The sequence below is a fragment of the Rutidosis leptorrhynchoides genome, chromosome 11 (genome assembly GCF_046630445.1).
Source record: "Rutidosis leptorrhynchoides isolate AG116_Rl617_1_P2 chromosome 11, CSIRO_AGI_Rlap_v1, whole genome shotgun sequence".
In the NCBI taxonomy this organism is placed as follows: Eukaryota; Viridiplantae; Streptophyta; class Magnoliopsida; order Asterales; family Asteraceae; genus Rutidosis; species Rutidosis leptorrhynchoides.
In genome coordinates this window covers 288,116,661-288,143,458 of record NC_092343.1, presented here as the reverse complement: position 1 = coordinate 288,143,458, position 26,798 = coordinate 288,116,661, and the positions used below count along the sequence as shown (strand labels likewise).

Here is a 26,798-nt window from a genome sequence, read left to right as displayed (position 1 = left end):
ACATAAACATGACTCGCATACATCAAATGACTCAGAGCCAGTTGATTCCAAAATTCCATCAGATTGGAGTTTTGAAATGCGTTGTTTGTTTATATGACCAAGACGACAATGCCATAGATAGGTATTATTCAAGTCTTTCTTGACTCGTTTGGCAGTACATGTATATACAGAATTATTATTTGAAATTACACCATGCATATCAATTTCAAAAATACCATCACGTGGAATAGCATTAAAATAAAATACATTATTCTTAGAAACTGAAATACCAAAGTGCGTAAATGTAAGTTCAAAACCAACATTTTTCAAAAGAGAAACTGAAATTACATTGCTCGTAATACTAGGAGCATAATGACATTGTTCCAACAAAACAATAAGACCACTAGGTAGAGTAAGCTCATAGGTGCCAATAGCTTCGACTGCAGCTCGAGCACCATTGCCCACTCTTACGTCTAGTGTGTTGTTCTTCAGTCTCTTACTTCTTCTCATTCCCTGCATATTGTTACAGATGTGAGTACCACAACCAGTATCAAAAATCCAGGAATCACTAGAAAAAGTATATAACTGTATATGAAATATACCTGATTTGCTAGTCTGGCCAGCTTTGCCTTTTCTCAACTCAGATAGGTAGGAAGGACAGTTCCTCCTCCAGTGGCCAACTTTTCCACAGTGGAAACATTCGGCGTCTTTCGCTGGGTTTTCTTTCTTGGGAGGTGGTGGAATCTTTTTCTTAGCAATTGACTTGCCTTTTCCTTTTCCCCAAGTTTTTGGCTTATTCTTTCTCACTCTACCTTCCCTAATCATAAGGACACCTGGATTGGAAACCTTATATGGAATATCCTGTTCAGCAGTTTTGAGCATCGAGTGCACCTCTGCCAGAGATTTCTCCCAACCTTGCATATTGTAATTCATCACAAATTGGTGATACGATTTTGGTAGTGAAACCAAAACCGTGTTCACGGCCAAGTTAGGCGGCAAGGTAGTTCCAAGTTTTTCCAATCGGTCAATGTAGCTTTTCATTTTTAAGACATGAGAACTCACTGATTGACCCTCCTCCATTTTGCATGTTTGAAGAAGCTTATAAGTTTCATATAACTCTTGACTAGCCTGTTTCTGAAACATATTTTTCAGCTCAGTCATCATATCATATGCTGTACGATCTTCCATTTCCTTTTGGAGGTCAGAAGTCATACTAGCAAGCATGATTAAAGCTATCTTCTCTTGCTCATCAAACAACTTCTGATAAGCATTCTTTTGAGCAGCAGTAGCTGTCTCAGGAGGAGCTTCGGGTAAGGGTTCTTCAATTTTGTTCAACTTCCCTTCAAATTTGAGAACAATTCTCAGGTTGCGGTGCCAATCGAGAAAGTTTGAACCATTAAGTTTCTCCTTCTCCAACAAAGAACGGAGGTTGATTTGGTTTACGTTTTGATTGTTTGACATCTACAAGAGAACAAGATTCAATTTTAGTATTTTCGATATTGTACTTTAATAAATTAATTACCCAAGTTTTAATATATTTAAAAACAATTAATTTACGAAAGCCTAAGATCCACATAGAGGTTCCATAACTACATCTGTTGATCAGCTAGCAGTTATAGAGTCTACTGGTAGGTAGCGAGTACCAATTGCATCACAGATGCAACTCTTAGATCTTTATGGAACCCTGAGATATGTGTAGTCTAACAAACCACTATTATCTATTGGCATGTTTGTCCCATCCTTGCCTCGATCTCAAGTCTCACCGTGAATACGATTAAGTCGTCCAATTTGGAAACAGTGGAAATTCAGCCTAGTCTCACTCGTAACTGAAAATTCACCTCGTGGCTATAATTCGATTAGGTCTCACCGTAATCAAAAAATAACGAGGAGTGTTTGCAAGCTCATTGGATGGCATGACTTAAATTTGACGAGTATTTTAAAAATGTTTGTGTTAACGAATAATGCATGCACACAAGATTCGCTACAATTTGTTAAAAAACATTTTAACCAATTTTATATATGTCGATCGTGTTTATGCGTCAAGTTTGTTATTTTATTTTATATAAAAAAAATAACAAATACACACTGTGTATCATTTTAAAACATTTTTAAAAGATGTTGCTCATATATATTATTTGAGTTTCAAAAAATATTTAACTTTAAACTCGTTAGAGTTTAACTTTTTAAAATCATCAATTTTAACCTTTGAAACTCGTTACTAGTTTTATTTGATGTTTTCATCAAAAAACATTTAGCATATATTATAATCAACAATTAAATATAAATGCGTAAAAATAAAACACAACCATACCATGCATCACACACACATAGCCTAGCCCAAAAATCCTATGCTTGATCCCATGAGCCGACATGGGATCAAGAGGTCAAACTAAGGGTAATATCGTAGCTCCCACTTGATTCAAGAATCAAGTGAAAACTTGACAAACGCCATTGTTGTCAACTTGACCTGTTCGCCATCTTCTAAGCCAAAAGCATGTTGTATTTTATCTTCAATCTTCATCTTGTTACATTTATTTAAATTTGAAAATACAACTAAACTAGTACTTTTACAAATTGAAATAAACTTAAATACAATACTATGAAAATGGAAAATAAATATAATACAATTTTAGCTTCAAAATGGCCTTATAATACAAATAATCAACATGACACAATATTGCTGTAATCAACAATCACAACAATCATACATAGGCCGGGGCATTATGGGCTATGTGTCCAATCACAATTCTAATAACTACATTATTAAAAACTACATATGGCTTGTCCATGGTTACAATGCATGTGTACAACCATGGAATGAAATAAACAACAATTATTCAAGCCATAATAAATAAATTCAAAATTTATAACAGTGATATTTTTCAGATCTTATTTGTGCGTCATGAGATTTAATTTAAAACAAACATGTTGAAATTATAAAAATTTTTTTTTTACTTTTTACCATCTCACAAAACTAGATCTGAGAAAATCACGTGACAATTAAAATGGTGTAAAAGCGGCTCGGATACCACTGATGGAAAACCGTGTGTACTTTTCATTGAGATTAACGGAGATTAACGCAGCGGATAGTTAAAATAAACTTATTTTACATTACAAAATATACACACGATTAACGGTTCCATTAGATCCAATTACACCACTAATAATTGTCAAAATATATAAATTCACAAAGTGAGTTAACGATATACCTTTCTTGAAGAAACTGATGAACAGAGAGAAACCTACGATCAAAGGTATGACCGTCTCTTTGGATAGTCCACACTACACTTCAAACGACTGCCAATGGATGCTATTCCAATACCCAAGTAACAAATTAATCAACTATTGATTAATTGTATGAATCAATTAATAATACACATTCGTTCGTTTGAAAAGAATACAAATAAGTTTGATATGGTATTTGATCTTTGTACGTCAACCAAAACCAAAAAAAGAATCGGTAGTTTCTTTTGGTTTTCTTTTCCTTTTTATCACTACCTCCTAGAACAAAAGATCCCATCTATTTATTGAACAACTTTGTAAATCAGTAACAATAAAGTATAATACTTTCTTTCCATTTTGCTTTACAGGTACATATCCACATGTTCCTTTCTTTCTTTTTTTTGACCCAACTACTACACTAGCCGAAAGCACTATATATATATATATTCTGTTATTTCTAAATGGTCATGTTGGGTTTTAAAAACAAAAGGATAAGGAGTAGTATGATATTATTAAATAAGATATTAAATCTCTTATTTAATTAATAGTTAATTCATATAAATTAATTACTCAATTAATTAATACATAATTAATTATTTTACTTGTTTCGTTACTTGAATAATATATATACATCATATATATATTTCATTTGACGTCTAGGTGTATGTGTGTGTGACCCCGAAGGCTCAAATGAATTTAGCCATATAGTTATATGTTGTACCTTGCACATTAATCCTACAACTTCTGCACCCCCTTCAGGAATTTGGATTTATGTGTGTTTCCATTGTAAGAACCAATTCAGTGGTAACAACAACCAAATTAACCCTGGTTGTCTACCTTCATGCGTGGATGAAAAAAATACTACAATACGGGTGTATTCGGAATCCAATTCCAATGGTTCTTTAGCCATCCGTGATGGTGAAGTCGTTTATGAAACTGGCGACCACTCTGATCCTCACCAGGTATACAACTTTCATTTGATCATGCATTCCTTTAAAACTACAATTAAATTAGTTACTTGTACTTACTGTTTATACATATATCTTTATTTTCTTATCATAAATATTTGACCTACCTTCAAATAGCACTGGATCAAAGAAGAAAAATTTGGAATAAATGTCAAAGATGAAGAAGGATTCACTTCTTTTGCATTAATCAACAAAGCCACTGGTCAAGCACTGAAACATGCCATCAATTTAAATGCTTCTCCAGTATATATATATATATATATATATATATATATATATATATATATATATATATATATATATATATATATATATATATATATATATATCAGCTATTTGTAATTTAAGGGTCAACCAACCATGAAATTAAATGTTTATAACACTATGTAATGTTTTTATAGTTGTTATTGATTGATTGGTTAGTCAAAACCCCACTAACCCCTCAGATCCTCACCAGGTATACGCGTTTCATTTGATAATTCTTTTGACTAAGATGACTTGTATTTATATTTATTTGATTTCTGACATATACATGACCTTCAAATCAACAGCATTGGATTAAAGAAGATGAATTTGGCAAATATGTCAAGGATGCAGAAGGATTCACTTCTTTTGCATTAATCAACAAAGCCACTGGTCAAGCACTGCAACATACCACACTAGTACGTATGAGCTACATGAAGTTAAATGTTTACATTTTTTTAAATATTTTTTGGTTGATTATAATTTATTAAGTCACACTTTTTGTAGATGATGGTGGATTACAATTTTAATAAGCAGGACAAGTCTATTTTATTTATTATGGGTAATCGCGATGGTGATGGTTATCGGACACTCAGGAAAGTAGACAAAATCCAACATGGTGCTACGCAGTATTCTATACTTGATACAAGCCTCACTTCATTTCAAATTTATGATCACTAAAAATGGAACATTGCCCCATATTGTATGTCTCACTTAACTTCTTATCCTATTACCTATATTCCTATTCTTACAAACAATTTACTATATCATGATTTAATCATGTGAATCATTTTCGATGGCTTGTACAGGAAATTGTGATGAGGGAATCTTGATGTCAAAGAGAGGGATTTTGATGTCTAAGAGAATCATATTGTGTCAATGGGGTCGTTAATTATCGGTCATTTGAGTTCTTTGCACTATTTTTCATTTTACCTCTGTTTTGTCATAATAAAATACACCAAAAGTTGTTCTCTCTCGCAAACCCATAATAAAGTTTGTGTCTTGCTTGTGATATATCGTCTATATTTATTTAAGTTAATTTGTATACTGATAACGTGCTAAAAGTCACGATTTTAACCGCGTTATATTAACCATTTAAAACACTTTATCGAATAAAAAGCCCAAAAATGACCCTTTCTCAACTTATTTAGTAGATATCGTAAAAGCGAATCCAATGGCACAAGAATCGAAAAAAAAGAAGTTATAAGGAAGAAACTAGAGCCAAAACTGTGAACGATTGAGAAACGCACCCTGAACAAACATTGTATCCGGTACCAAGGAAAAATGACAAAACCGACACATTTAGGTGTTGACACCGATACCCACAAGGCAAATCCGGGGTTTTTTTTCAAGATTCGATTTTTAAAGATGTTTTCAGCCCGAGGATTGCATACGTCACGGAACTGACATCTACACTCACCCTAGGTCTTGAGGGGCCAATTTTGTAATATTTACTCCAAAAAATACTCATCCAACTTCCAACACAAACTTCATTTACATCTCACTATGTAACACCCTTAACACTTGAAACTCCCTTAAACCCAAGATTTTTTTAACAGTATACTGCGCGGCAATTTAGAATCTTGCGCGGCGCGCATCACAAAGTAAAACAGACCGTTTAAATGTTTAGTTGACTGGGTATGAAACCCGCTTTACTTCACGGTGAGCAGGTCATCTGCACAGAACGCCACAACGTTGCACCAGATGTGCACATTTTAAAAGTTGACACACTTCCAATTCAACACAAAACTTAACCAAAAGCATTCATAACATCCAAGACCTGTTTTAAATCAGCCATACATTAAGTGCACAAGTTAAAACTCCCTTCGGGTCGTTGTAATATAGACCCAAATTACAACCGATCAGTAATCACAAAGGTTAAGCATAATATGATAAAATCCTAAAATACAACACGAGGGCATTGACGTTCAATATCAAGTGGCATATCTTCACGGTGGTAAGAGTAGATATATCCACTTACCACTAGAAGTCCGCTTTCTAAACCTTAGATGGTTTCTTTTCCTCCCTTTGTACTTTCCCACCACTCGAACCTAAACCCATGATGGACGTCGAAGTACCAATACAAAATAACTTAATTACCTTAAACTAGCTAGGATAAGAAAGCTTCTTTCCGCATGATATTGTGGTCAAAAGCAAGCAATTTTCAAGAATTGGTTTTGATTATCTAAATACTTAACTAATTACTAGCAATTAAACTAGTGAAGATTTGAACTTTATTAATTAAATGCAAATATCATAAGCAAGAAATTAAAGACTAAGAGTTGTAAAAAATAGATTAAATACCTTTATCCCTTCTCAATCATAATTAAGCATGCATTTGTTCAAACAAGTCGTATGCTATCAAGTTCTGATTAAATCTCATAAACAAGAATTCTTAAGTTTACTAGTCACATTTATCTTGGGACTAAACACTTTTTTTTTCTCCTTAATCTAATTAACACTAAATTGGATCATGCACACAATGTGAAATGACACTAACTTATCTTGCAATAATCAATAATCCGAAACTTGCATTAATCGTAACTTTATCAGTTTACAAGAATCATGATCCAAAAGACATAAGCATTAAAATATCATAAACCACATTAAAGTTGAAAGAACTAAGCATTAGTTGTTTATGGAAGGAATAAAGTAAAAAGACTAGCCGCACATGTTGGTGATGATGAACATGAAATATTGATCTTGAATGTTGGTGAAGCATGTTGGTGATGTTTTGTTGATGAAACATGAAATATTAATCTTGAATCTTGAAAGATTTGATGGTTTTGATGTTAGAGTTAGAGTTTCTAGCTCCAAAATTGAGTAGGGAATGAATAAAAATCGAGGGTCTAGGGTCTCCTATTCATAGTTATCAGCAAACTTGTTTCCTAAGTCGAAAACCCATAAAATTCGTAATAAGTTGAAATCTGGAAACTATGCGCGGAGTAAAATTATGCCAGGGTAGCAAAATTTTACGCCAAATACAATTTGTGGAGTAATGTTTCAGAGTAATTTTACTTCACAAACCACTGGATTTCTTCTCTTCCTGATTTTTACATGGTATAATTTTACGCCATAGACTTTTACGCTAAAATTTGTCTTAGAGTAATTTTACGCCACTCCTGAAGTAATTTCACGCCAAGTACTGTTTTGCCGCAATTTCATCCATTTTCCGTACCTCTTCACGCATACCACTTCCAATAGATGAAATACTTACAAGCTCTTGAAAGTACCTCATTTTCACCATCAAAGTCATGTAAACCTCATCAATAGAACACAAATATGAGCATGAATTATGGATCGATCAAATCTCCCACACTTGCCTTTGTTTGTCCTCAAACGAATCTTCAACTCTCATAAATTATCTTCAAAACTTCAACTTTGAATGTACAATATCTTAATTAAACTTAGGAATATCAAATTTGAAAAACGAGCCAATAGAACCAAGGGTTGAAAGGTTGGTGTGCCATCCAAAGTTGTCTTCGTGTTCAGGACAACAACGACACTTCAATCAAATAGCTGATTTACTATTATGATATAGAGCAAAGTGCACAAATGAAAGGAGGGTCTTTGATTTGGCCCCAAGTAGCCCTCGTGCTTGGCTTTAGCCCCAAATTGGCTCTAATGCATGGTTTCACCATTTTTTCAGGAGTTATGTCTCACCGGTATTGAGTTTATATAGTCCGTGGACTCTTAGATGGTGAAATGTTTCAAACTACAACAAATCCTTGGTTTTAGGATTGTGACACGGAACAAGTATCAAACCCTAACAAAATCACACCGGATAAAAGGAGCAAGATGAGAATGATACAAGAATATGCGGGTTTTCCGCTCTTAGTCAAGCCAAGCCTTCCCACATTATCTAACATCAAAATGATGTCGGTAAGAAAATAATTTTGGCTAGGAAGATACCACATTACGACCAGATGTCATTGATTAGTCATGAGGTGACAAATTCTATATGTTAAATAAACCCGTATGTCAGGCTTAAAAGCTGATTCGGTCTTTTAGGAGATCATCCTTATGGGGATCTGATAATCACTGACATTTTGTGTATAATTGATATGCTACTTACGATATGGCCGAAATGGATGGTTTTATTCTTGCGGTGTCGTTAGGCCGCAGGACGTCTGATTCAGGTGATCAAGGTAGCACACAGTGGTTTTATTTATTTATAGTATGTGGGGCCTAAATTTACTTTTACTTTCTAAGGTGTAGAAGGTGTAAGTTAACCTAGTGTCGTATTTTTGCTGATTAACGAATTGAAGATCAAGTGGATAATTGTCTTTTAGTTAAATTACCTGGATAAAAGATAGTAGTTGATTTTAGCTAAAGGTCCTAAATGCAGAAAAGTAAATAAAGTGGAATTTAACGCCCTTAAAACGATAGATTTTTTTTATTTTTTTTTTTGCAAAATACTTGCCCAGACCACGGCTTATGCCGCGGCGCGGCTTCCTATGTCGCGGCGCGACACACAACATAATTTTTATTTATGCTTAACTGACTTTCTGTTGCTAAATCTAGCCTTATGCCGCGTCGCGACACCATTTGTCGCGGCGCGACATAACACTCGGCCTGGCACCATTCAGCAACTAAAAACCAAAACACATATTTACCATTTTATCATTCATCCAACTTATTATGACATCATCATTCATAGACAAGCTTAACTTTTAACACTTTCATTCATCGTTAAGAAACACAAACATCGCTTGGTCGAACACGACCCATTGCCCAAATTAAACATGTTCCTTTTGACCTAAAATACCGAAATTAGCGCTTAGTTCCAAAACACAATTTAATCATCTTTTGTCTTATTACATATTTGACCCTTGGCGTTAATAAGCGGTTATCATAAAGCTAGATTCAATTAAGAGACTTGCATACCACTTGCTAAATGCCGAATGCTCCTCTAAAACTTTGTCGTCCCAAACCTTCACGATGCATAAGAACCTAACAAACATTAGCAACATAGCGGGGTAAGCAAAACGCTTAGTGAGTTAATGGTAAGTACATATCTTAAACTTAAAACATAAATACGATCAAAACGTAACCATAACCTTCCAACCCGAAGGTTGATTTCATGATTCGGACTTGATCATCTTGCCTCCTAGACATATGCTAAATCTTAACACTTAACATGTACATATTTCAATCTTAAAACATTATCATATATGTAAATTCAAACTAACACATTACATGGACATCGTCCAAGCTTACACTTAATCATGGATGTAAATCCAAGCTTACTCTTAACATGGACCTCGTCCAAGCTTGCACTCAACATGGATATAAATCCAAGCTCGTCACGTGTTATGTACATAGACATAAAGTCTAAGTTTTACACCTTAACATAGACACAAAGTCTAAGCTTTTGCCTTAACATAGACATGAAGTCTAAGCTTTCACTTTGCCATAGACGTAAAGTCTAAGCTTTTATCTAGTGAACTTAATCGACACCCTCTTGCACGGATGCAATCCGGGAGCCTTAAGTCACCCTTATTACCATATATCGTATCCAAAAACAACCATAAGTACACCTTTAAAGTTAAGCTCAAAAACATAGACCAATTTATAAACATCTCTATTACATAGCTTGTGATCATGGATTCCATGATCACCCTTGACCCGCCCATATTACCCCCATATAACTCACCTTGATTAAACGAAGTTCCTTGGTCACTTGAAGCTCTCTTGCCTTGATTAGCACCTATACATGAGCTAATCTCATCAATATCATAACTTAATCAAAATCACAACTTTCACAAGCTTTTAACACATCCATACACTTGCACATTTACTTAACCACCTAATCACATCAAATACACAAGAACAATTACACACATAGCCTTTGATCTCATCTTTTCTAATATAACAACATTATCAATCCAACATCATTTTCCTTAATCATGCAAATCTCTAGTTCATCTCTTTTAACCATAACATGCAATTTCCTTCAATTCTTCCATTAAATATCAAATGTGCATAAATCCATTTCCATTACTAGCAACCCTAAATTATCAATTATTCAAATTCTATGACTTACAACAATAACAATAATTCATACATGAACATTCTTCTTCAAAATTACTAACTAGAACACATCAACATTTCATTGAGGCATTTCATCAAACACTTAGTCATAGAAACTCATACCTTAACTTTTAGAGTTCAAGAACCCTAATTATGCACAAAGAGGATGAAATTGAAGATTCAAGACTTGCTAGAGTGCTTAAGATGTCTTAGATTTCACTAAATCAAGCTTGCATGAACACAATTTCAACAATTGATGATTTCTCCTTGCTCTTCCTCTTGGGTCGCCACTTACAGACACACACACAAAATTCTAATTTATTTTTGCACTAATAAAATTCTGCATTTTCTTTTTCTTTTATTTAAACTAACTTTGCACAATTTGCACTTTCTACCCTCCCCACCAAAACTATAGTGAGGGAGGTCCTTATTTCTAACTTTTCATCCTAAGTCCCTTCTAACTTAACTAACCATCATTAACTCTCATCCATTTAATTAAAATACATCATACCATTCAATTTCTTAATAATAAAATTTACATAAAATAATACCTTAAATAAATGGGATGTTACAACTCTCCCCCCGTTGGATTGTTCGTGTCCTCACGAACATTCTTTTATATTTCTGGGTGATTTCAAAAACCTTATGAACTACACTTGAACCTTCACTAGTCCTTGCACATACTTCATAACTCGTTGAGACCAATTCCCTTCTTCTTTGTATAAAGTTTCAAAAAATCAAGAGTCTCCCTGAATCTAATAAGGCTCTACATCTAATTTGTTAACATTTATACCTTTGTTCTCATAATCTCGAAACTTCGCTCACTAACCTCTTTCAAATTCGTTAACCAAAGTACTTAGCTTTACTTAATCTCCTTTTAACGTTGGTAATTTCTTTTAAAAATTTTGTGCATTTTTCCCCATCAATCACACACACTAGGTGTTCTTTAGGCATACATTCGTTATTTTCTGTCACTCTATCTCTTAAATTTCATACCTTAAGTACTCTTTCTTCAGGTGTCTTTCATTTGATATTTCAATTTATCCGTTTTCTATCTCCTTTCCTGTATCATTAGGCCTCTATATCACAATCTTTACTAATAAAAATCCTCATAACCGAGAACTAGTCCTTAATACCAAACAAATCATTATTTCTTTTCCAGAAAATTTCTCGTTATACCATATCCTTGCATCTTAATTCTCTTCTTTCAGGGCATTATAACATGTTATCCTTCTAAATTCCTCACTAGCTTCTCCTAATTTTTGCCAATTTACATAGATTTCACTTCCTTACATGCTTTTTGTGTCGACAACTCATGCCATCAACATTGATTATTCGTATCATCATCTCAAATCATGTTTAGTATTAAACAAATGAAAAGACTTTATCCCTTTTATACTCACCTTTAATCCATGTCGTAAGCTTTCCATATAATAGCACAATACATTCCATAAGTACCTTTCTCTTCTTAATTATATTACATCCTTCATAAATTTTACACTTGCATCAACTCATCTTTCAAGTCTCTTCATAGAAATCACACATTATATGACTCATTTGCTTAAATATAAAAATCTTCTAGAATCTCTTAATTTCTACTAGCGAACTTATACTAGAGTCCACATTTACTCCCGATATGTCACTTTCATATAAACTTGCATTCCTTCGAATCTTCCTTATGTTCTTTCTTTGTAAAATATTACTACTAAAGTCTAAAGAGTTACCATTATTTTAACTTTCATTTAACTCCATAAAGTTAACGATCATATTATCACCATGATCAATCTTCCATTTTTATGATCTTTTCAATCATGTATCTTCACTTAACCCTTTTTCCTCTTAACCACATTAACTAGAATCGGGAAATATGACATACCTCGTGTAAAACCCAATAATTCTTTTTCTTATAAAATTTACCTAATTTCTCGTACAAGCCTTCAATATCCTTTAGCATGATTATAGATCAATCATACACTATCTTCATTTTCATCATCAGTCTCTACATCGTATTCTCTAGATAATGAATTTTCGAATCTATTTCTTTTCCATATATATAACCGGAAAGTGTCAAAAGACTCATTTCTACAACGCAAATGTAGCCCTAAATACATATCTCATCATCTTTACGAGTATGGAACCTTACTCTTTAAATTATTTTCATGCGACTTTTCATAAACGCCTTCTTCCATTCTCAAAATTCATTGTTATAATATAATAATCTTCTTATTTCTCACATCTCCTTCATGTCTTTACTCATTTCCATCATTAGGTACAAATAATACACATTTGTATATACACTTAATCTTCATTTTAAACATCGTATATCATGCACATCTTACCACTTACTCATAACCAAGTCTTAGGTACCATGATAGCTGCATTGCTCATTCTCATGCAAAGTTTTACTCTCCATGCTTAATTTGTTTTCTTAACTGTCTATTAAGTCTTTCATCATACTACAATCATTTGGTGTACCAAATCTCTTCCTTTTTTATTTATAAGAAGAACCATTCGTTTTCAAGTTTCTTACATTATCTTGTTCTTCTTGCATTTGCTTAAGGGAAACTCTCTCCTTTCCTTTAGTCCCTTCACTTGAAGGTTCATTGCTACACATTTCCATTGTAACACACTAACCCCACTCCAAGGGAACAAAATAATCATTTACTCGCTATAGTCACAACTTTATAGTTTCGTTGCCTCTCCGATTAAAGGTTAAGGCCTATACGCGTTCATGTGAGAAGTCACACAAAACATGTGTAGGTGTAAAGGAAGGTACCTACCACACACCGCGTGACTCCTTTACCCTTCTTCTATTCTAGATCGGGTTCGGGTCCCAGCCCAACCCGGACTGAGTTCATATTCCCTTCATACATCCTTTTCTTTTTATGACCTCTTAATATTCTAAACGATCAGGGATGCTAAACTCCACCCCTGAATTTCCTTCCTTTCACACTTCAGTATTACTTGAACCGTTTTCACACTTTTCTTGTTTCCGTTACATCGCCTTTAGTCATCACAACTTAAGGGTACATTCATTATACTTTTGACAACTACTTACATAACCGTTTCTATTCATGGGTTTGTTCATCTTAAACTTGCAACTTACATCATCCTATATGGAACTCATAGTTACAAAAACCCAGGGGCACTCTTAGCATTAGCATAATCATAACCAAAACATAACCTGTCAACCCGTAGGTTTCTTTCTTGTATCGATTTCCAGTCATAACCCACCATAGTCACAACTTACTAAGGATAACCCAAGATTGTGCCTAAGCTAAACACAATTCCATATACATAAAGTCTAAACTCATCAAGGTTAGCATGGGTGTAAGTTCAGACTCACTGACAATACCATGGACGCAAGTCCAAGCTCATTAACTTTACCATGGACGCAAGTCCAAACTCATTAACTTTATCATGGACGCAAGTCCAAGCTCATTAACTTTACCATGGATCCAAGCTTACCATTATCACTATGGACACAAGTCCAAGCTTATCATCATCAACATGAACGCAAGTCCAAGCTAATCCTCATAAACATGGACACATGTCCAGACTCATCATCATTGACATGGACACAAGTCCAAGCTCATCATCTTTGACATGGACACAAGTCCAAGCTCATCATCTTTAACATGGACACAAGTCCAAGCTCATCATCTTTAACATGGACACAAGTCCAAGCTCATCATCTTTAACATGGACACAATGTAGTGACCCGAACTTTTCCATGTTTATATATATTAATTGAGATTGATATTTACATGATTAAATGTTTCCAACATGTTAAGCAATCAAACTTGTTAAGACTTGATTAACTGAAATATGTTTCATATAGACAATTGACCACCCAAGTTGACCGGCGATTCACGAACGTTAAAACTTGTAAAAACGACTTGACGATATATATATGGATATACATATGGTTAACATGAGATTATGATAAGTAAGTATCTCCATAAGTATATTAACAATGAGTTATATACATATAAACAAGACTACTAACTTAAGGATTTCGAAACGAGACATATATGTAACGATTATCGTTGTAACGACATTTAAATGTATATATATCATATTAAGATATATTAATATATCATAATATCATGATAATATAATAATTTAACATCTCATTAGATATAATAAACAATGGGTTAACAACATTAATTGAGATCGTTAACTTAAAGGTTTCAAAACAACACTTACATGTAACGACTAACGATGACTTAACGACTCCGTTAAAATGTATATACATGTAGTGTATTTAGATGTATTAAAATACTTTTGGAAGACTTCAAGACATATATCAAAACACTCATACTTAACGAAAATGGTTACAGTTACTTTCCCATTCTTTTCTTTCATCAAGAATTCTAGTCGTATTCTTACCCGTATTATACACAGCTTCAAAACGTACTTACTATGGGTATATACCAATAGGAACTAGCATGGGATTCCACTCTTGATTATGTCATGTATGACTAATCAATTTTAACTTCTACCATGAGCTAGTCAACTAACTAGAACTCCTTTTAACCCCACTCACCACTCACCAATTAACACTCATCATTCACTCCATTTCACTTCCAAATCTCTTTCTAATTCTCTCTCAACACACCCACACTATTATGAACGTATTTTTCCAGTAGTTAATCATCATCTTCATCAAAAATCACTTCAAGAATCAAGCTATAATCATCATAGGAAGAACACTTCAAGAATACTTCAAAAATCCCTTCAAGTTTACTAATTTACTTCCAAGCTTTCTAATCCATTCCAAGTAATCATCTAAGATCAAGAAACCTTTGTTATATACAGTAGGTTATCTTTCTTATTCAAGGTAATATTCATATTCAAACTTTGATTCAATTTCTATAACTATAAACTATCTTAATTCGAGCAAAAATCTTACTTGAACTTGTTTTTGTGTCATGATCCTACTTCAAGAACTTTCAAGCCATCCAAGATCCTTTGAAGCTAGATCATTTCTTGTCACTTCCAGTAGGTTTACCTACTAAACTTGAGGTAGTAATGATGTTCATAACATCATTCGATTCATATATATAAAACTATCTTATTCGAAGGTTTAAACTCGTAATCACTAGAACATAGTTTAGTTAATTCTAAACTTGTTCGCAAACAAAAGTTAATCCTTCTAACTTGACTTTTAAAATTAACTAAACACATGTTCTATATCTATATGATATGCTAACTTAATGATTTAAAACCTGGAAACACGAAAAACACCGTAAAACCGGATTTACGCCGTCGTAGTAACACCGCGGGCTGTTTTGGGTTAGTTAATTAAAAACTATGATAAACTTTGATTTAAAAGTTGTTATTCTGAGAACATGATTTTTATTATGAACATGAAACTATATCCAAAAATTATGGTTAAACTCAAAGTGGAAGTATGTTTTCTAAAATGGTCATCTAGACGTCGTTCTTTCGACTGAAATGACTACCTTTACAAAAACGACTTGTAACTTATTTTTCCGACTATAAACCTATACTTTTTCTGTTTAGATTCATAAAATACAGTTCAATATGAAACCATAGCAATTTGATTCATTCAAAACGGATTTAAAATGAAGAAGTTATGGGTAAAACAAGATTGGATAATTTTTCTCATTTTAGCTACGTGAAAATTGGTAACAAATCTATTCCAACCATAAGTTAATCAACTTGTATTGTATATTATGTAATCTTGAGATACCATAGACACGTATACAATGTTTCGACCTATCATGTCGACACATCTATATATATTTCGGAACAACCATAGACACTCTATATGTGAATGTTGGAGTTAGCTATACAGGGTTGAGGTTGATTCCAAAATATATATAGTTTGAGTTGTGATCAATACTGAGATACGTATACACTGGGTCGTGGATTGATTCAAGATAATATTTATTGATTTATTTCTGTACATCTAACTGTGGACAACTAGTTGTAGGTTACTAACGAGGACAGCTGACTTAATAAACTTAAAACATCAAAATATATTAAAAGTGTTGTAAATATATTTTGAACATACTTTAATATATATGTATATATTGTTATAGGTTCGTGAATCAACAGTGGCCAAGTCTTACTTCTCGACGAAGTAAAAATCTGTGAAAGTGAGTTATAGTCCCACTTTTAAAATCTAATATTTTTGGGATGAGAATACATGCAGGTTTTATAAATGATTTACAAAATAGACACAAGTACGTGAAACTACATTCTATGGTTGAATTATCGAAATCGAATATGCCCCTTTTTATTAAGTCTGGTAATCTAAGAATTAGGGAACAGACACCCTAATTGACGCGAATCCTAAAGATAGATCTATTGGGCTTAACAAACCCCATCCAAAGTACCGGATGCTTTAGTACTTCGAAATTTATATCATATCCGAAGGGTGTCCCGGAATGATGGGGATATTCTTATATATGCATCTTGTTAATGTCGGTTACCAGGTGTTCACCATATGAATGATTTTTATCTCTATGTATGGGATGTGTATTGAAATATGAAATCTTGTGGTCTATTATTATGATTTGATATATATAGGTTAAACCTATAACTCACCAACATTTTTGTTGACGTTTTAAAGCATGTTTATTCTCAGGTGATTATTAAGAGCTTCCGCTGTCGCATACTTAAATAAGGACGAGATTTGGAGTCCATGCTTGTATGATATTGTGTAAAAACTGCATTCAAGAAACTTATTTTGTTGTAACATATTTGTATTGTAAACCATTATGTAATGGTCGTGTGTAAACAGGATATTTTAGATTATCATTATTTGATAATCTACGTAAAACTTTTAAACCTTTATTGATGAAATAAAGGTTATGGTTTGTTTTAAAATGAATGCAGTCTTTGAAAAACGTCTCATATAGAGGTCAAAACCTCGCAACGAAATCAATTAATATGGAACGTTTTTAATCAATAAGAACGGGACATTTCAGTTGGTATCAGAGCGTTGGTCTTAGAGAACCAGAATTTTGCATTAGTGTGTCTTATGTAGTTTGTTAGGATGCATTAGTGAGTCTGGACTTCGACCGTGTTTACTTGAAAAATGATTGCTTAACAAATTTTGTTGGAAACTATATATTTTTAACATGTGAATATTATGTGATATATTAATCTCTTAACGCGTTTGATATTATGTGATAGATGTCTACCTCTAGAACAAGTCCCATTGACTCACCTAATAATAATGAAGAGTCAAATGTAAATTGGAATGATTCGTGGACTGATTCACAAGTTCCCGAAGAGGAACCGGAAGAAGAGTCGGAACCAGAAGAAGAATCGGAATCGGAAGAAGAATCGGAACCGGATGAAGAAATAGAACCGGTGGGGGAAATAATAAAACGGTTAAGTAAAAGAAAATCCTCAACCAACCGACCAAGGTTAATTATGGTAAATGGTGTTTCCGCTAAGGAAGCAAAATATTGGGAGGATTACCAATTCTCCGATGAATCGGATTCCGACGAGAATTCCGATGATGTTATAGAAATTACCCCAACTGAATTTAAAAAGGCAAAAGAAAATAATAAGGGAAAGGGCATAAAAATAGAGAAATCTAATTCCAACCCCGATGAATTTTATTTGTATCGTCAACCCCCGAAGTCCTTAAGTTGTAACAATGACCCGGGAACCTCTAAACCACCAGGTTTTTCTAAACCAATGTGGAAAATAACGGCTCGTATTAGGGGAACATCATATATCCCTAGAAACTTGGGAAAACGAACCAAAACCAAAGAAGAAGAAACAAGCGAGTCGGAATAAGATAGTTGTATTCGTGTGGTGTAATATATGTAATATAGTGTGCTTATGCTTTATGATATATGTAAAAATTGCTTGTATTAATAAGTATTTTTTTATGAATCTAACTCTTGTCTATTTTACAGTATAAAAACACAAAATGGATAGACAACCCAATATTTTAAGAGACCTACCCGGAGACATGATTGATGAAATCTTGTCTAGAGTCGGTCAGAATTCCTCGGCACAACTATTTAAGGCGAGATCAGTTTGTAAGACATTCGAAGAACGTTCCAAGAATGATTTGGTTTATAAAAGGCTTTCGTTCGGAAGATGGGGGATATCACATTGGGAAATCCATAAGTTACGATGTGTTTACTTTGACGCATATATTGCGGGGAACCCAAATGCTATTTTACGCAACGGGTTAAGAAATTATTTTGACTCAGTATATCCAAATATAGGACTTCGTGATTTAGAAAAAGCCGCTAACATGCAACATAAAGAAGCATGTTATGCTTACGGGTTAGTAATGTTCGCTTCTCACCAAAGTGAGAACAAGAACATCGGGCTACAACTATTAAACAAAACATTCCCTCAAGTGACGGAGTCGGTAATTGGGGTAAGAAATGAGGTTTTTAGGTTATTACGAGACTGTTGGTCATTACGTAACCCTCGTCCCTTTGATGACGTTACAACACGCTGTCTTATCAACGGCCATAACGGTTATGTTGCACAAGACCAAGGATGGGAAGTAGTCCTAGTAAAACCAGAATGCATGACTTGTTTCTGGACGTATGAATTACGTGTCTTTATTGCCTTTGCTGAACGACTTGTGTACTAGCTAGAATTGTCTTCACAACTATCTTGTATCAAAGTTATTGTGTGCTATATTTCATGCTTTATGTAAAATAAGCGGTATTGTAAGTTTGTAAAATATTGTATAAAAGTTTGAACGCGAAATATTATTATAATCAGTTTTTCATATAGAATTGTAGTAGTTGAATTGTATATTAGCTACTAAGTATGAACTTAACGGGTAGGTACTACCCGAATTTAAACTTATAAAACGCTAATATGAAGAAAAAGCTTTTATAAATGAGTTCATATTATGCTACGAAATACTATTAACTACTCTTAATATTCTGTATGATTAACTTGTTCCATTTAACTATTTTGAAGGAAATGGCACCGACTACTCGACACACTGTGAATATGAATGAAGAGGAATTCCGTACTTTTCTAGCTTCAAACATAGCTGCAGTACAGGCTGCGCTATATACCAACAATAACCTTGGATCTGGCAGTACAGGAAATCGTGTAGGATGCACCTACAAAGAATTCACTGCCTGCAAACCTTTGGAATTTGATGGAACCGAAGGACCGATCGGATTGAAACGGTGGACCGAGAAGGTCGAATCGGTGTTTGCCATAAGTAAGTGTACTGAAGAGGACAAAGTGAAGTACGCTACGCATACCTTTACAGGTTCTGCGTTAACATGGTGGAATACCTATCTAGAGCAAGTGGGACAAGATGATGCGTACGCACTACCGTGGTCAGCATTCAAGCACTTGATGAACGAGAAGTACCGTCCCAGAACCGAGGTCAATAAGCTCAAGACAGAACTTAGAGGGTTACGAACCCAAGGATTTGATATTACCACGTATGAAAGACGATTCACAGAATTGTGCCTATTGTGTCCGGGAGCATTCGAAGATGAGGAAGAGAAGATCGACGCGTTTGTGAAAGGATTACCAGAAAGAATCCAAGAAGATATAAGTTCACACGAGCCCGCCTCCATACAACAGGCATGTAGAATGGCTCACAAACTAGTGAACCAGATTGAAGAAAGAATTAAAGAACAGACTGCTGAAGAGGCCAATGTGAAGCAAGTCAAAAGAAAGTGGGAGGAAAACGGTGATAAGAATCACCAATACAATAACAACAGAAATTATAACAATAATCGCAACAACTATCCTAACAATCGCAACATCAATCGCAACTACAACAAACGGCCCAACAACAACAACAACAACAACAGCAACCACAACAATCATCTTAACAACAATAATAACCGCAACAACAACAACAATCAGAAGCAGCTATGCCAAAGGTGTGAAAAGAATCACTCGGGGTTCTGCACCAAATTTTGCAACAAGTGTAAAAGAAATGGTCATAGCGCGGCGAAGTGTGAGGTCTACGGACCAGGGGTTAATAGAACGAAAGGAACAAATGGTGTCGGAACGAGTAATGGTGGAGCAAGTAGTGTCGGAGCAAGTTATGCCAATGTAGTTTGTTATAAATGTGGAAAACCGGGCCACATTATTAGAAATTGCCCGAACCAGGAGAACACGAATGGACAAGGCCGTGGAAGAGTTTTCAATATTAATGCGGCAGAGGCACAGGAAGACCCGGAGCTTGTTACGGGTACGTTTCTTATTGACAATAAATCTGCTTACGTTTTATTTGATTCGGGTGCGGATAGAAGCTATATGAGTAGAGATTTTTGTGCTAAATTAAGTTGTCCATTGACGCCTTTGGATAGTAAATTTTTACTCGAATTAGCAAATGGTAAATTAATTTCAGCAGATAATATATGTCGGAATCGAGAAATTAAACTGGTTAGCGAAACATTTAAGATTGATTTGATACCAGTAGAGTTAGGGAGTTTTGATGTGATAATCGGTATGGACTGGTTGAAAGAAGTGAAAGCGGAGATTGTTTGTTACAAAAATGCAATTCGCATTATACGAGAAAAAGGAAAACCCTTAATGGTGTACGGAGAAAAGGGCAACACGAAGCTACATCTTATTAGTAATTTGAAGGCACAAAAACTAATAAGAAAAGGTTGCTATGCTGTTCTAGCACACGTCGAGAAAGTACAAACTGAAGAAAAGAGCATCAATGATGTTCCCATTGCAAAAGAATTTCCCGATGTATTTCCGAAAGAATTACCGGGATTACCCCCACAGCGATCCGTTGAATTTCAAATAGATCTTGTACCAGGAGCTGCACCAATAGCTCGTGCTCCTTACAGACTCGCACCCAGCGAGATGAAAGAACTGCAAAGCCAATTACAAGAACTTTTAGAGCGTGGTTTCATTCGACCAAGCACATCACCGTGGGGAGCTCCTGTTTTGTTTGTTAAGAAGAAAGATGGTACATTCAGGTTGTGTATCGACTACCGAGAGTTGAACAAACTTACCATCAAGAACCGCTACCCACTACCGAGAATCGACGACTTATTTGATCAACTACAAGGCTCGTCTGTTTATTCAAAGATTGACTTACGTTCCGGGTATCATCAAATGCGGGTGAAAGAAGATGATATTCCAAAGACTGCTTTCAGAACACGTTACGGTCATTACGAGTTTATGGTCATGCCGTTTGGTTTAACTAATGCACCAGCTGTGTTCATGGACCTTATGAACCGAGTGTGTGGACCATACCTTGACAAGTTTGTCATTGTTTTCATTGATGACATACTTATTTACTCAAAGAATGACCAAGAACACGGTGAACATTTGAGAAAGGTGTTAGAAGTATTGAGGAAGGAAGAATTGTACGCTAAGTTTTCAAAGTGTGCATTTTGGTTGGAAGAAGTTCAATTCCTCGGTCACATAGTGAACAAAGAAGGTATTAAGGTGGATCCGGCAAAGATAGAAACTGTTGAAAAGTGGGAAACCCCGAAAACTCCGAAACACATACGCCAGTTTTTAGGACTAGCTGGTTACTACAGAAGGTTCATCCAAGACTTTTCCAGAATAGCAAAACCCTTGACTGCATTAACGCATAAAGAGAAGAAATTTGAATGGAATGATGAACAAGAGAAAGCGTTTCAGTTATTGAAGAAAAAGCTAACTACGGCACCTATATTGTCATTGCCTGAAGGGAATGATGATTTTGTGATTTATTGTGACGCATCAAAGCAAGGTCTCGGTTGTGTATTAATGCAACGAACGAAGGTGATTGCTTATGCGTCTAGACAATTGAAGATTCACGAACAAAATTATACGACGCATGATTTGGAATTAGGCGCGGTTGTTTTTGCATTAAAGACTTGGAGGCACTACTTATATGGGGTCAAAAGTATTATATATACCGACCACAAAAGTCTTCAACACATATTTAATCAGAAACAACTGAATATGAGGCAGCGTAGGTGGATTGAATTATTGAATGATTACGATTTTGAGATTCGTTACCACCCGGGAAAGGCAAATGTGGTAGCCGATGCCTTGAGCAGGAAGGACAGAGAACCCATTCGAGTAAAATCTATGAATATAATGATTCATAATAACCTTACTACTCAAATAAAGGAGGCGCAACAAGGAGTTTTAAAAGAAGGAAATTTAAAGGATGAAATACCCAAAGGATCGGAGAAGCATCTTAATATTCGGGAAGACGGAACCCGGTATAGGGCTGAAAGGATTTGGGTACCAAGATTTGGAGATATGAGAGAAATGGTACTTAGAGAAGCTCATAAAACCAGATACTCAATACATCCTGGAACGGGGAAGATGTACAAGGATCTCAAGAAACATTTTTGGTGGCCGGGTATGAAAGCCGATGTTGCTAAATATGTAGGAGAATGTTTGACGTGTTCTAAGGTCAAAGCTGAGCATCAGAAACCATCAGGTCTACTTCAACAACCCGAAATCCCAGAATGGAAATGGGAAAACATTACCATGGATTTCATCACTAAATTGCCAAGGACTGCAGGTGGTTTTGATACTATTTGGGTAATAGTTGATCGTCTCACCAAATCAGCACACTTTCTGCCAATAAGAGAAGATGACAAGATGGAGAAGTTAGCACGACTGTATTTGAAGGAAGTCATCTCCAGACATGGAATACCAATCTCTATTATCTCTGATAGGGATGGCAGATTTATTTCAAGATTCTGGCAGACATTACAGCAAGCATTAGGAACTCGTCTAGACATGAGTACTGCCTATCATCCACAAACTGATGGGCAGAGCGAAAGGACGATACAAACGCTTGAAGACATGCTACGAGCATGTGTTATTGATTTCGGAAACAGTTGGGATCGACATCTACCGTTAGCAGAATTTTCCTACAACAACAGCTACCATTCAAGCATTGAGATGGCGCCGTTTGAAGCACTTTATGGTAGAAAGTGCAGGTCTCCGATTTGTTGGAGTGAAGTGGGGGATAGACAGATTACAGGTCCGGAGATTATACAAGAAACTACCGAGAAGATCATCCAAATTCAACAACGGTTGAAAACCGCCCAAAGTCGACAAAAGAGCTACGCTGACATTAAAAGAAAAGATATAGAATTTGAAATTGGAGAGATGGTCATGCTTAAAGTTGCACCTTGGAAAGGCGTTGTTCGATTTGGTAAACGAGGGAAATTAAATCCAAGGTATATTGGACCATTCAAGATTATTGATCGTGTCGGACCAGTAGCTTACCGACTTGAGTTACCTCAACAACTCGCGGCTGTACATAACACTTTCCACGTCTCGAATTTGAAGAAATGTTTTGCTAAAGAAGATCTCACTATTCCGTTAGATGAAATCCAAATCAATGAAAAACTCCAATTCATCGAAGAATCCGTCGAAATAATGGATCGTGAGGTTAAAAGACTTAAGCAAAACAAGATACCAATTGTTAAGGTTCGATGGAATGCTCGTAGAGGACCCGAGTTCACCTGGGAGCGTGAAGATCAGATGAAGAAGAAATACCCGCATCTATTTCCAGAAGATTCGTCAACACCTTCAACAGCTTAAAATTTCGGGACGAAATTTATTTAACGGGTAGGTACTGTAGTGACCCGAACTTTTCCATGTTTATATATATTAATTGAGATTGATATTTACATGATTAAATGTTTCCAACATGTTAAGCAATCAAACTTGTTAAGACTTGATTAACTGAAATATGTTTCATATAGACAATTGACCACCCAAGTTGACCGGCGATTCACGAACGTTAAAACTTGTAAAAACGACTTGACGATATATATATGGATATACATATGGTTAACATGAGATTATGATAAGTAAGTATCTCCATAAGTATATTAACAATGAGTTATATACATATAAACAAGACTACTAACTTAAGGATTTCGAAACGAGACATATATGTAACGATTATCGTTGTAACGACATTTAAATGTATATATATCATATTAAGATATATTAATATATCATAATATCATGATAATATAATAATTTAACATCTCATTAGATATAATAAACAATGGGTTAACAACATTAATTGAGATCGTTAACTTAAAGGTTTCAAAACAACACTTACATGTAACGACTAACGATGACTTAACGACTCCGTTAAAATGTATATACATGTAGTGTATTTAGATGTATTAAAATACTTTTGGAAGACTTCAAGACATATATCAAAACACTCATACTTAACGAAAATGGTTACAGTTACTTTCCCATTCTTTTCTTTCATCAAGAATTCTAGTCGTATTCTTACCCGTATTATACACAGCTTCAAAACGTACTTACTATGGGTATATACCAATAGGAACTAGCATGGGATTCCACTCTTGATTATGTCATGTATGACTAATCAATTTTAACTTCTACCATGAGCTAGTCAACTAACTAGAACTCCTTTTAACCCCACTCACCACTCACCAATTAACACTCATCATTCACTCCATTTCACTTCCAAATCTCTTTCTAATTCTCTCTCAACACACCCACACTATTATGAACGTATTTTTCCAGTAGTTAATCATCATCTTCATCAAAAATCACTTCAAGAATCAAGCTATAATCATCATAGGAAGAACACTTCAAGAATACTTCAAAAATCCCTTCAAGTTTACTAATTTACTTCCAAGCTTTCTAATCCATTCCAAGTAATCATCTAAGATCAAGAAACCTTTGTTATATACAGTAGGTTATCTTTCTTATTCAAGGTAATATTCATATTCAAACTTTGATTCAATTTCTATAACTATAAACTATCTTAATTCGAGCAAAAATCTTACTTGAACTTGTTTTTGTGTCATGATCCTACTTCAAGAACTTTCAAGCCATCCAAGATCCTTTGAAGCTAGATCATTTCTTGTCACTTCCAGTAGGTTTACCTACTAAACTTGAGGTAGTAATGATGTTCATAACATCATTCGATTCATATATATAAAACTATCTTATTCGAAGGTTTAAACTCGTAATCACTAGAACATAGTTTAGTTAATTCTAAACTTGTTCGCAAACAAAAGTTAATCCTTCTAACTTGACTTTTAAAATTAACTAAACACATGTTCTATATCTATATGATATGCTAACTTAATGATTTAAAACCTGGAAACACGAAAAACACCGTAAAACCGGATTTACGCCGTCGTAGTAACACCGCGGGCTGTTTTGGGTTAGTTAATTAAAAACTATGATAAACTTTGATTTAAAAGTTGTTATTCTGAGAACATGATTTTTATTATGAACATGAAACTATATCCAAAAATTATGGTTAAACTCAAAGTGGAAGTATGTTTTCTAAAATGGTCATCTAGACGTCGTTCTTTCGACTGAAATGACTACCTTTACAAAAACGACTTGTAACTTATTTTTCCGACTATAAACCTATACTTTTTCTGTTTAGATTCATAAAATACAGTTCAATATGAAACCATAGCAATTTGATTCATTCAAAACGGATTTAAAATGAAGAAGTTATGGGTAAAACAAGATTGGATAATTTTTCTCATTTTAGCTACGTGAAAATTGGTAACAAATCTATTCCAACCATAACTTAATCAACTTGTATTGTATATTATGTAATCTTGAGATACCATAGACACGTATACAATGTTTCGACCTATCATGTCGACACATCTATATATATTTCGGAACAACCATAGACACTCTATATGTGAATGTTGGAGTTAGCTATACAGGGTTGAGGTTGATTCCAAAATATATATAGTTTGAGTTGTGATCAATACTGAGATACGTATACACTGGGTCGTGGATTGATTCAAGATAATATTTATTGATTTATTTCTGTACATCTAACTGTGGACAACTAGTTGTAGGTTACTAACGAGGACAGCTGACTTAATAAACTTAAAACATCAAAATATATTAAAAGTGTTGTAAATATATTTTGAACATACTTTAATATATATGTATATATTGTTATAGGTTCGTGAATCAACAGTGGCCAAGTCTTACTTCTCGACGAAGTAAAAATCTGTGAAAGTGAGTTATAGTCCCACTTTTAAAATCTAATATTTTTGGGATGAGAATACATGCAGGTTTTATAAATGATTTACAAAATAGACACAAGTACGTGAAACTACATTCTATGGTTGAATTATCGAAATCGAATATGCCCCTTTTTATTAAGTCTGGTAATCTAAGAATTAGGGAACAGACACCCTAATTGACGCGAATCCTAAAGATAGATCTATTGGGCTTAACAAACCCCATCCAAAGTACCGGATGCTTTAGTACTTCGAAATTTATATCATATCCGAAGGGTGTCCCGGAATGATGGGGATATTCTTATATATGCATCTTGTTAATGTCGGTTACCAGGTGTTCACCATATGAATGATTTTTATCTCTATGTATGGGATGTGT

At 34.5% G+C, this 26,798-nt stretch overlaps 2 protein-coding genes across 2 annotated transcripts; one reads left to right on the top strand and one right to left on the bottom strand.

Moving 5' to 3' along the window:
• Nucleotides 1–452: 452 nt before the first annotated feature.
• On the bottom strand, nucleotides 453–3,209 carry LOC139877893 (uncharacterized). The gene is made up of 3 exons (XM_071865292.1): nucleotides 3,189–3,209; nucleotides 582–1,440; nucleotides 453–492 (listed from the first exon to the last, which is right to left on the bottom strand). The coding sequence occupies exons 2-3, from the start codon at nucleotides 1,438–1,440 to the stop codon at nucleotides 476–478; spliced, it is 876 nt and encodes a 291-aa protein (XP_071721393.1). The 5' UTR covers nucleotides 3,189–3,209; the 3' UTR covers nucleotides 453–475.
• Nucleotides 3,210–4,116: 907 nt separating this feature from the next.
• LOC139875560 (ricin B-like lectin R40G3) lies at nucleotides 4,117–5,093 on the top strand. Its single transcript, XM_071862893.1, has 4 exons — nucleotides 4,117–4,163; nucleotides 4,593–4,626; nucleotides 4,721–4,831; nucleotides 4,920–5,093. Exons 1-4 carry the CDS (start codon nucleotides 4,117–4,119, stop codon nucleotides 5,091–5,093), a joined length of 366 nt encoding a protein of 121 aa, XP_071718994.1.
• The last annotated feature ends 21,705 nt before the right edge of the window (nucleotides 5,094–26,798 follow it).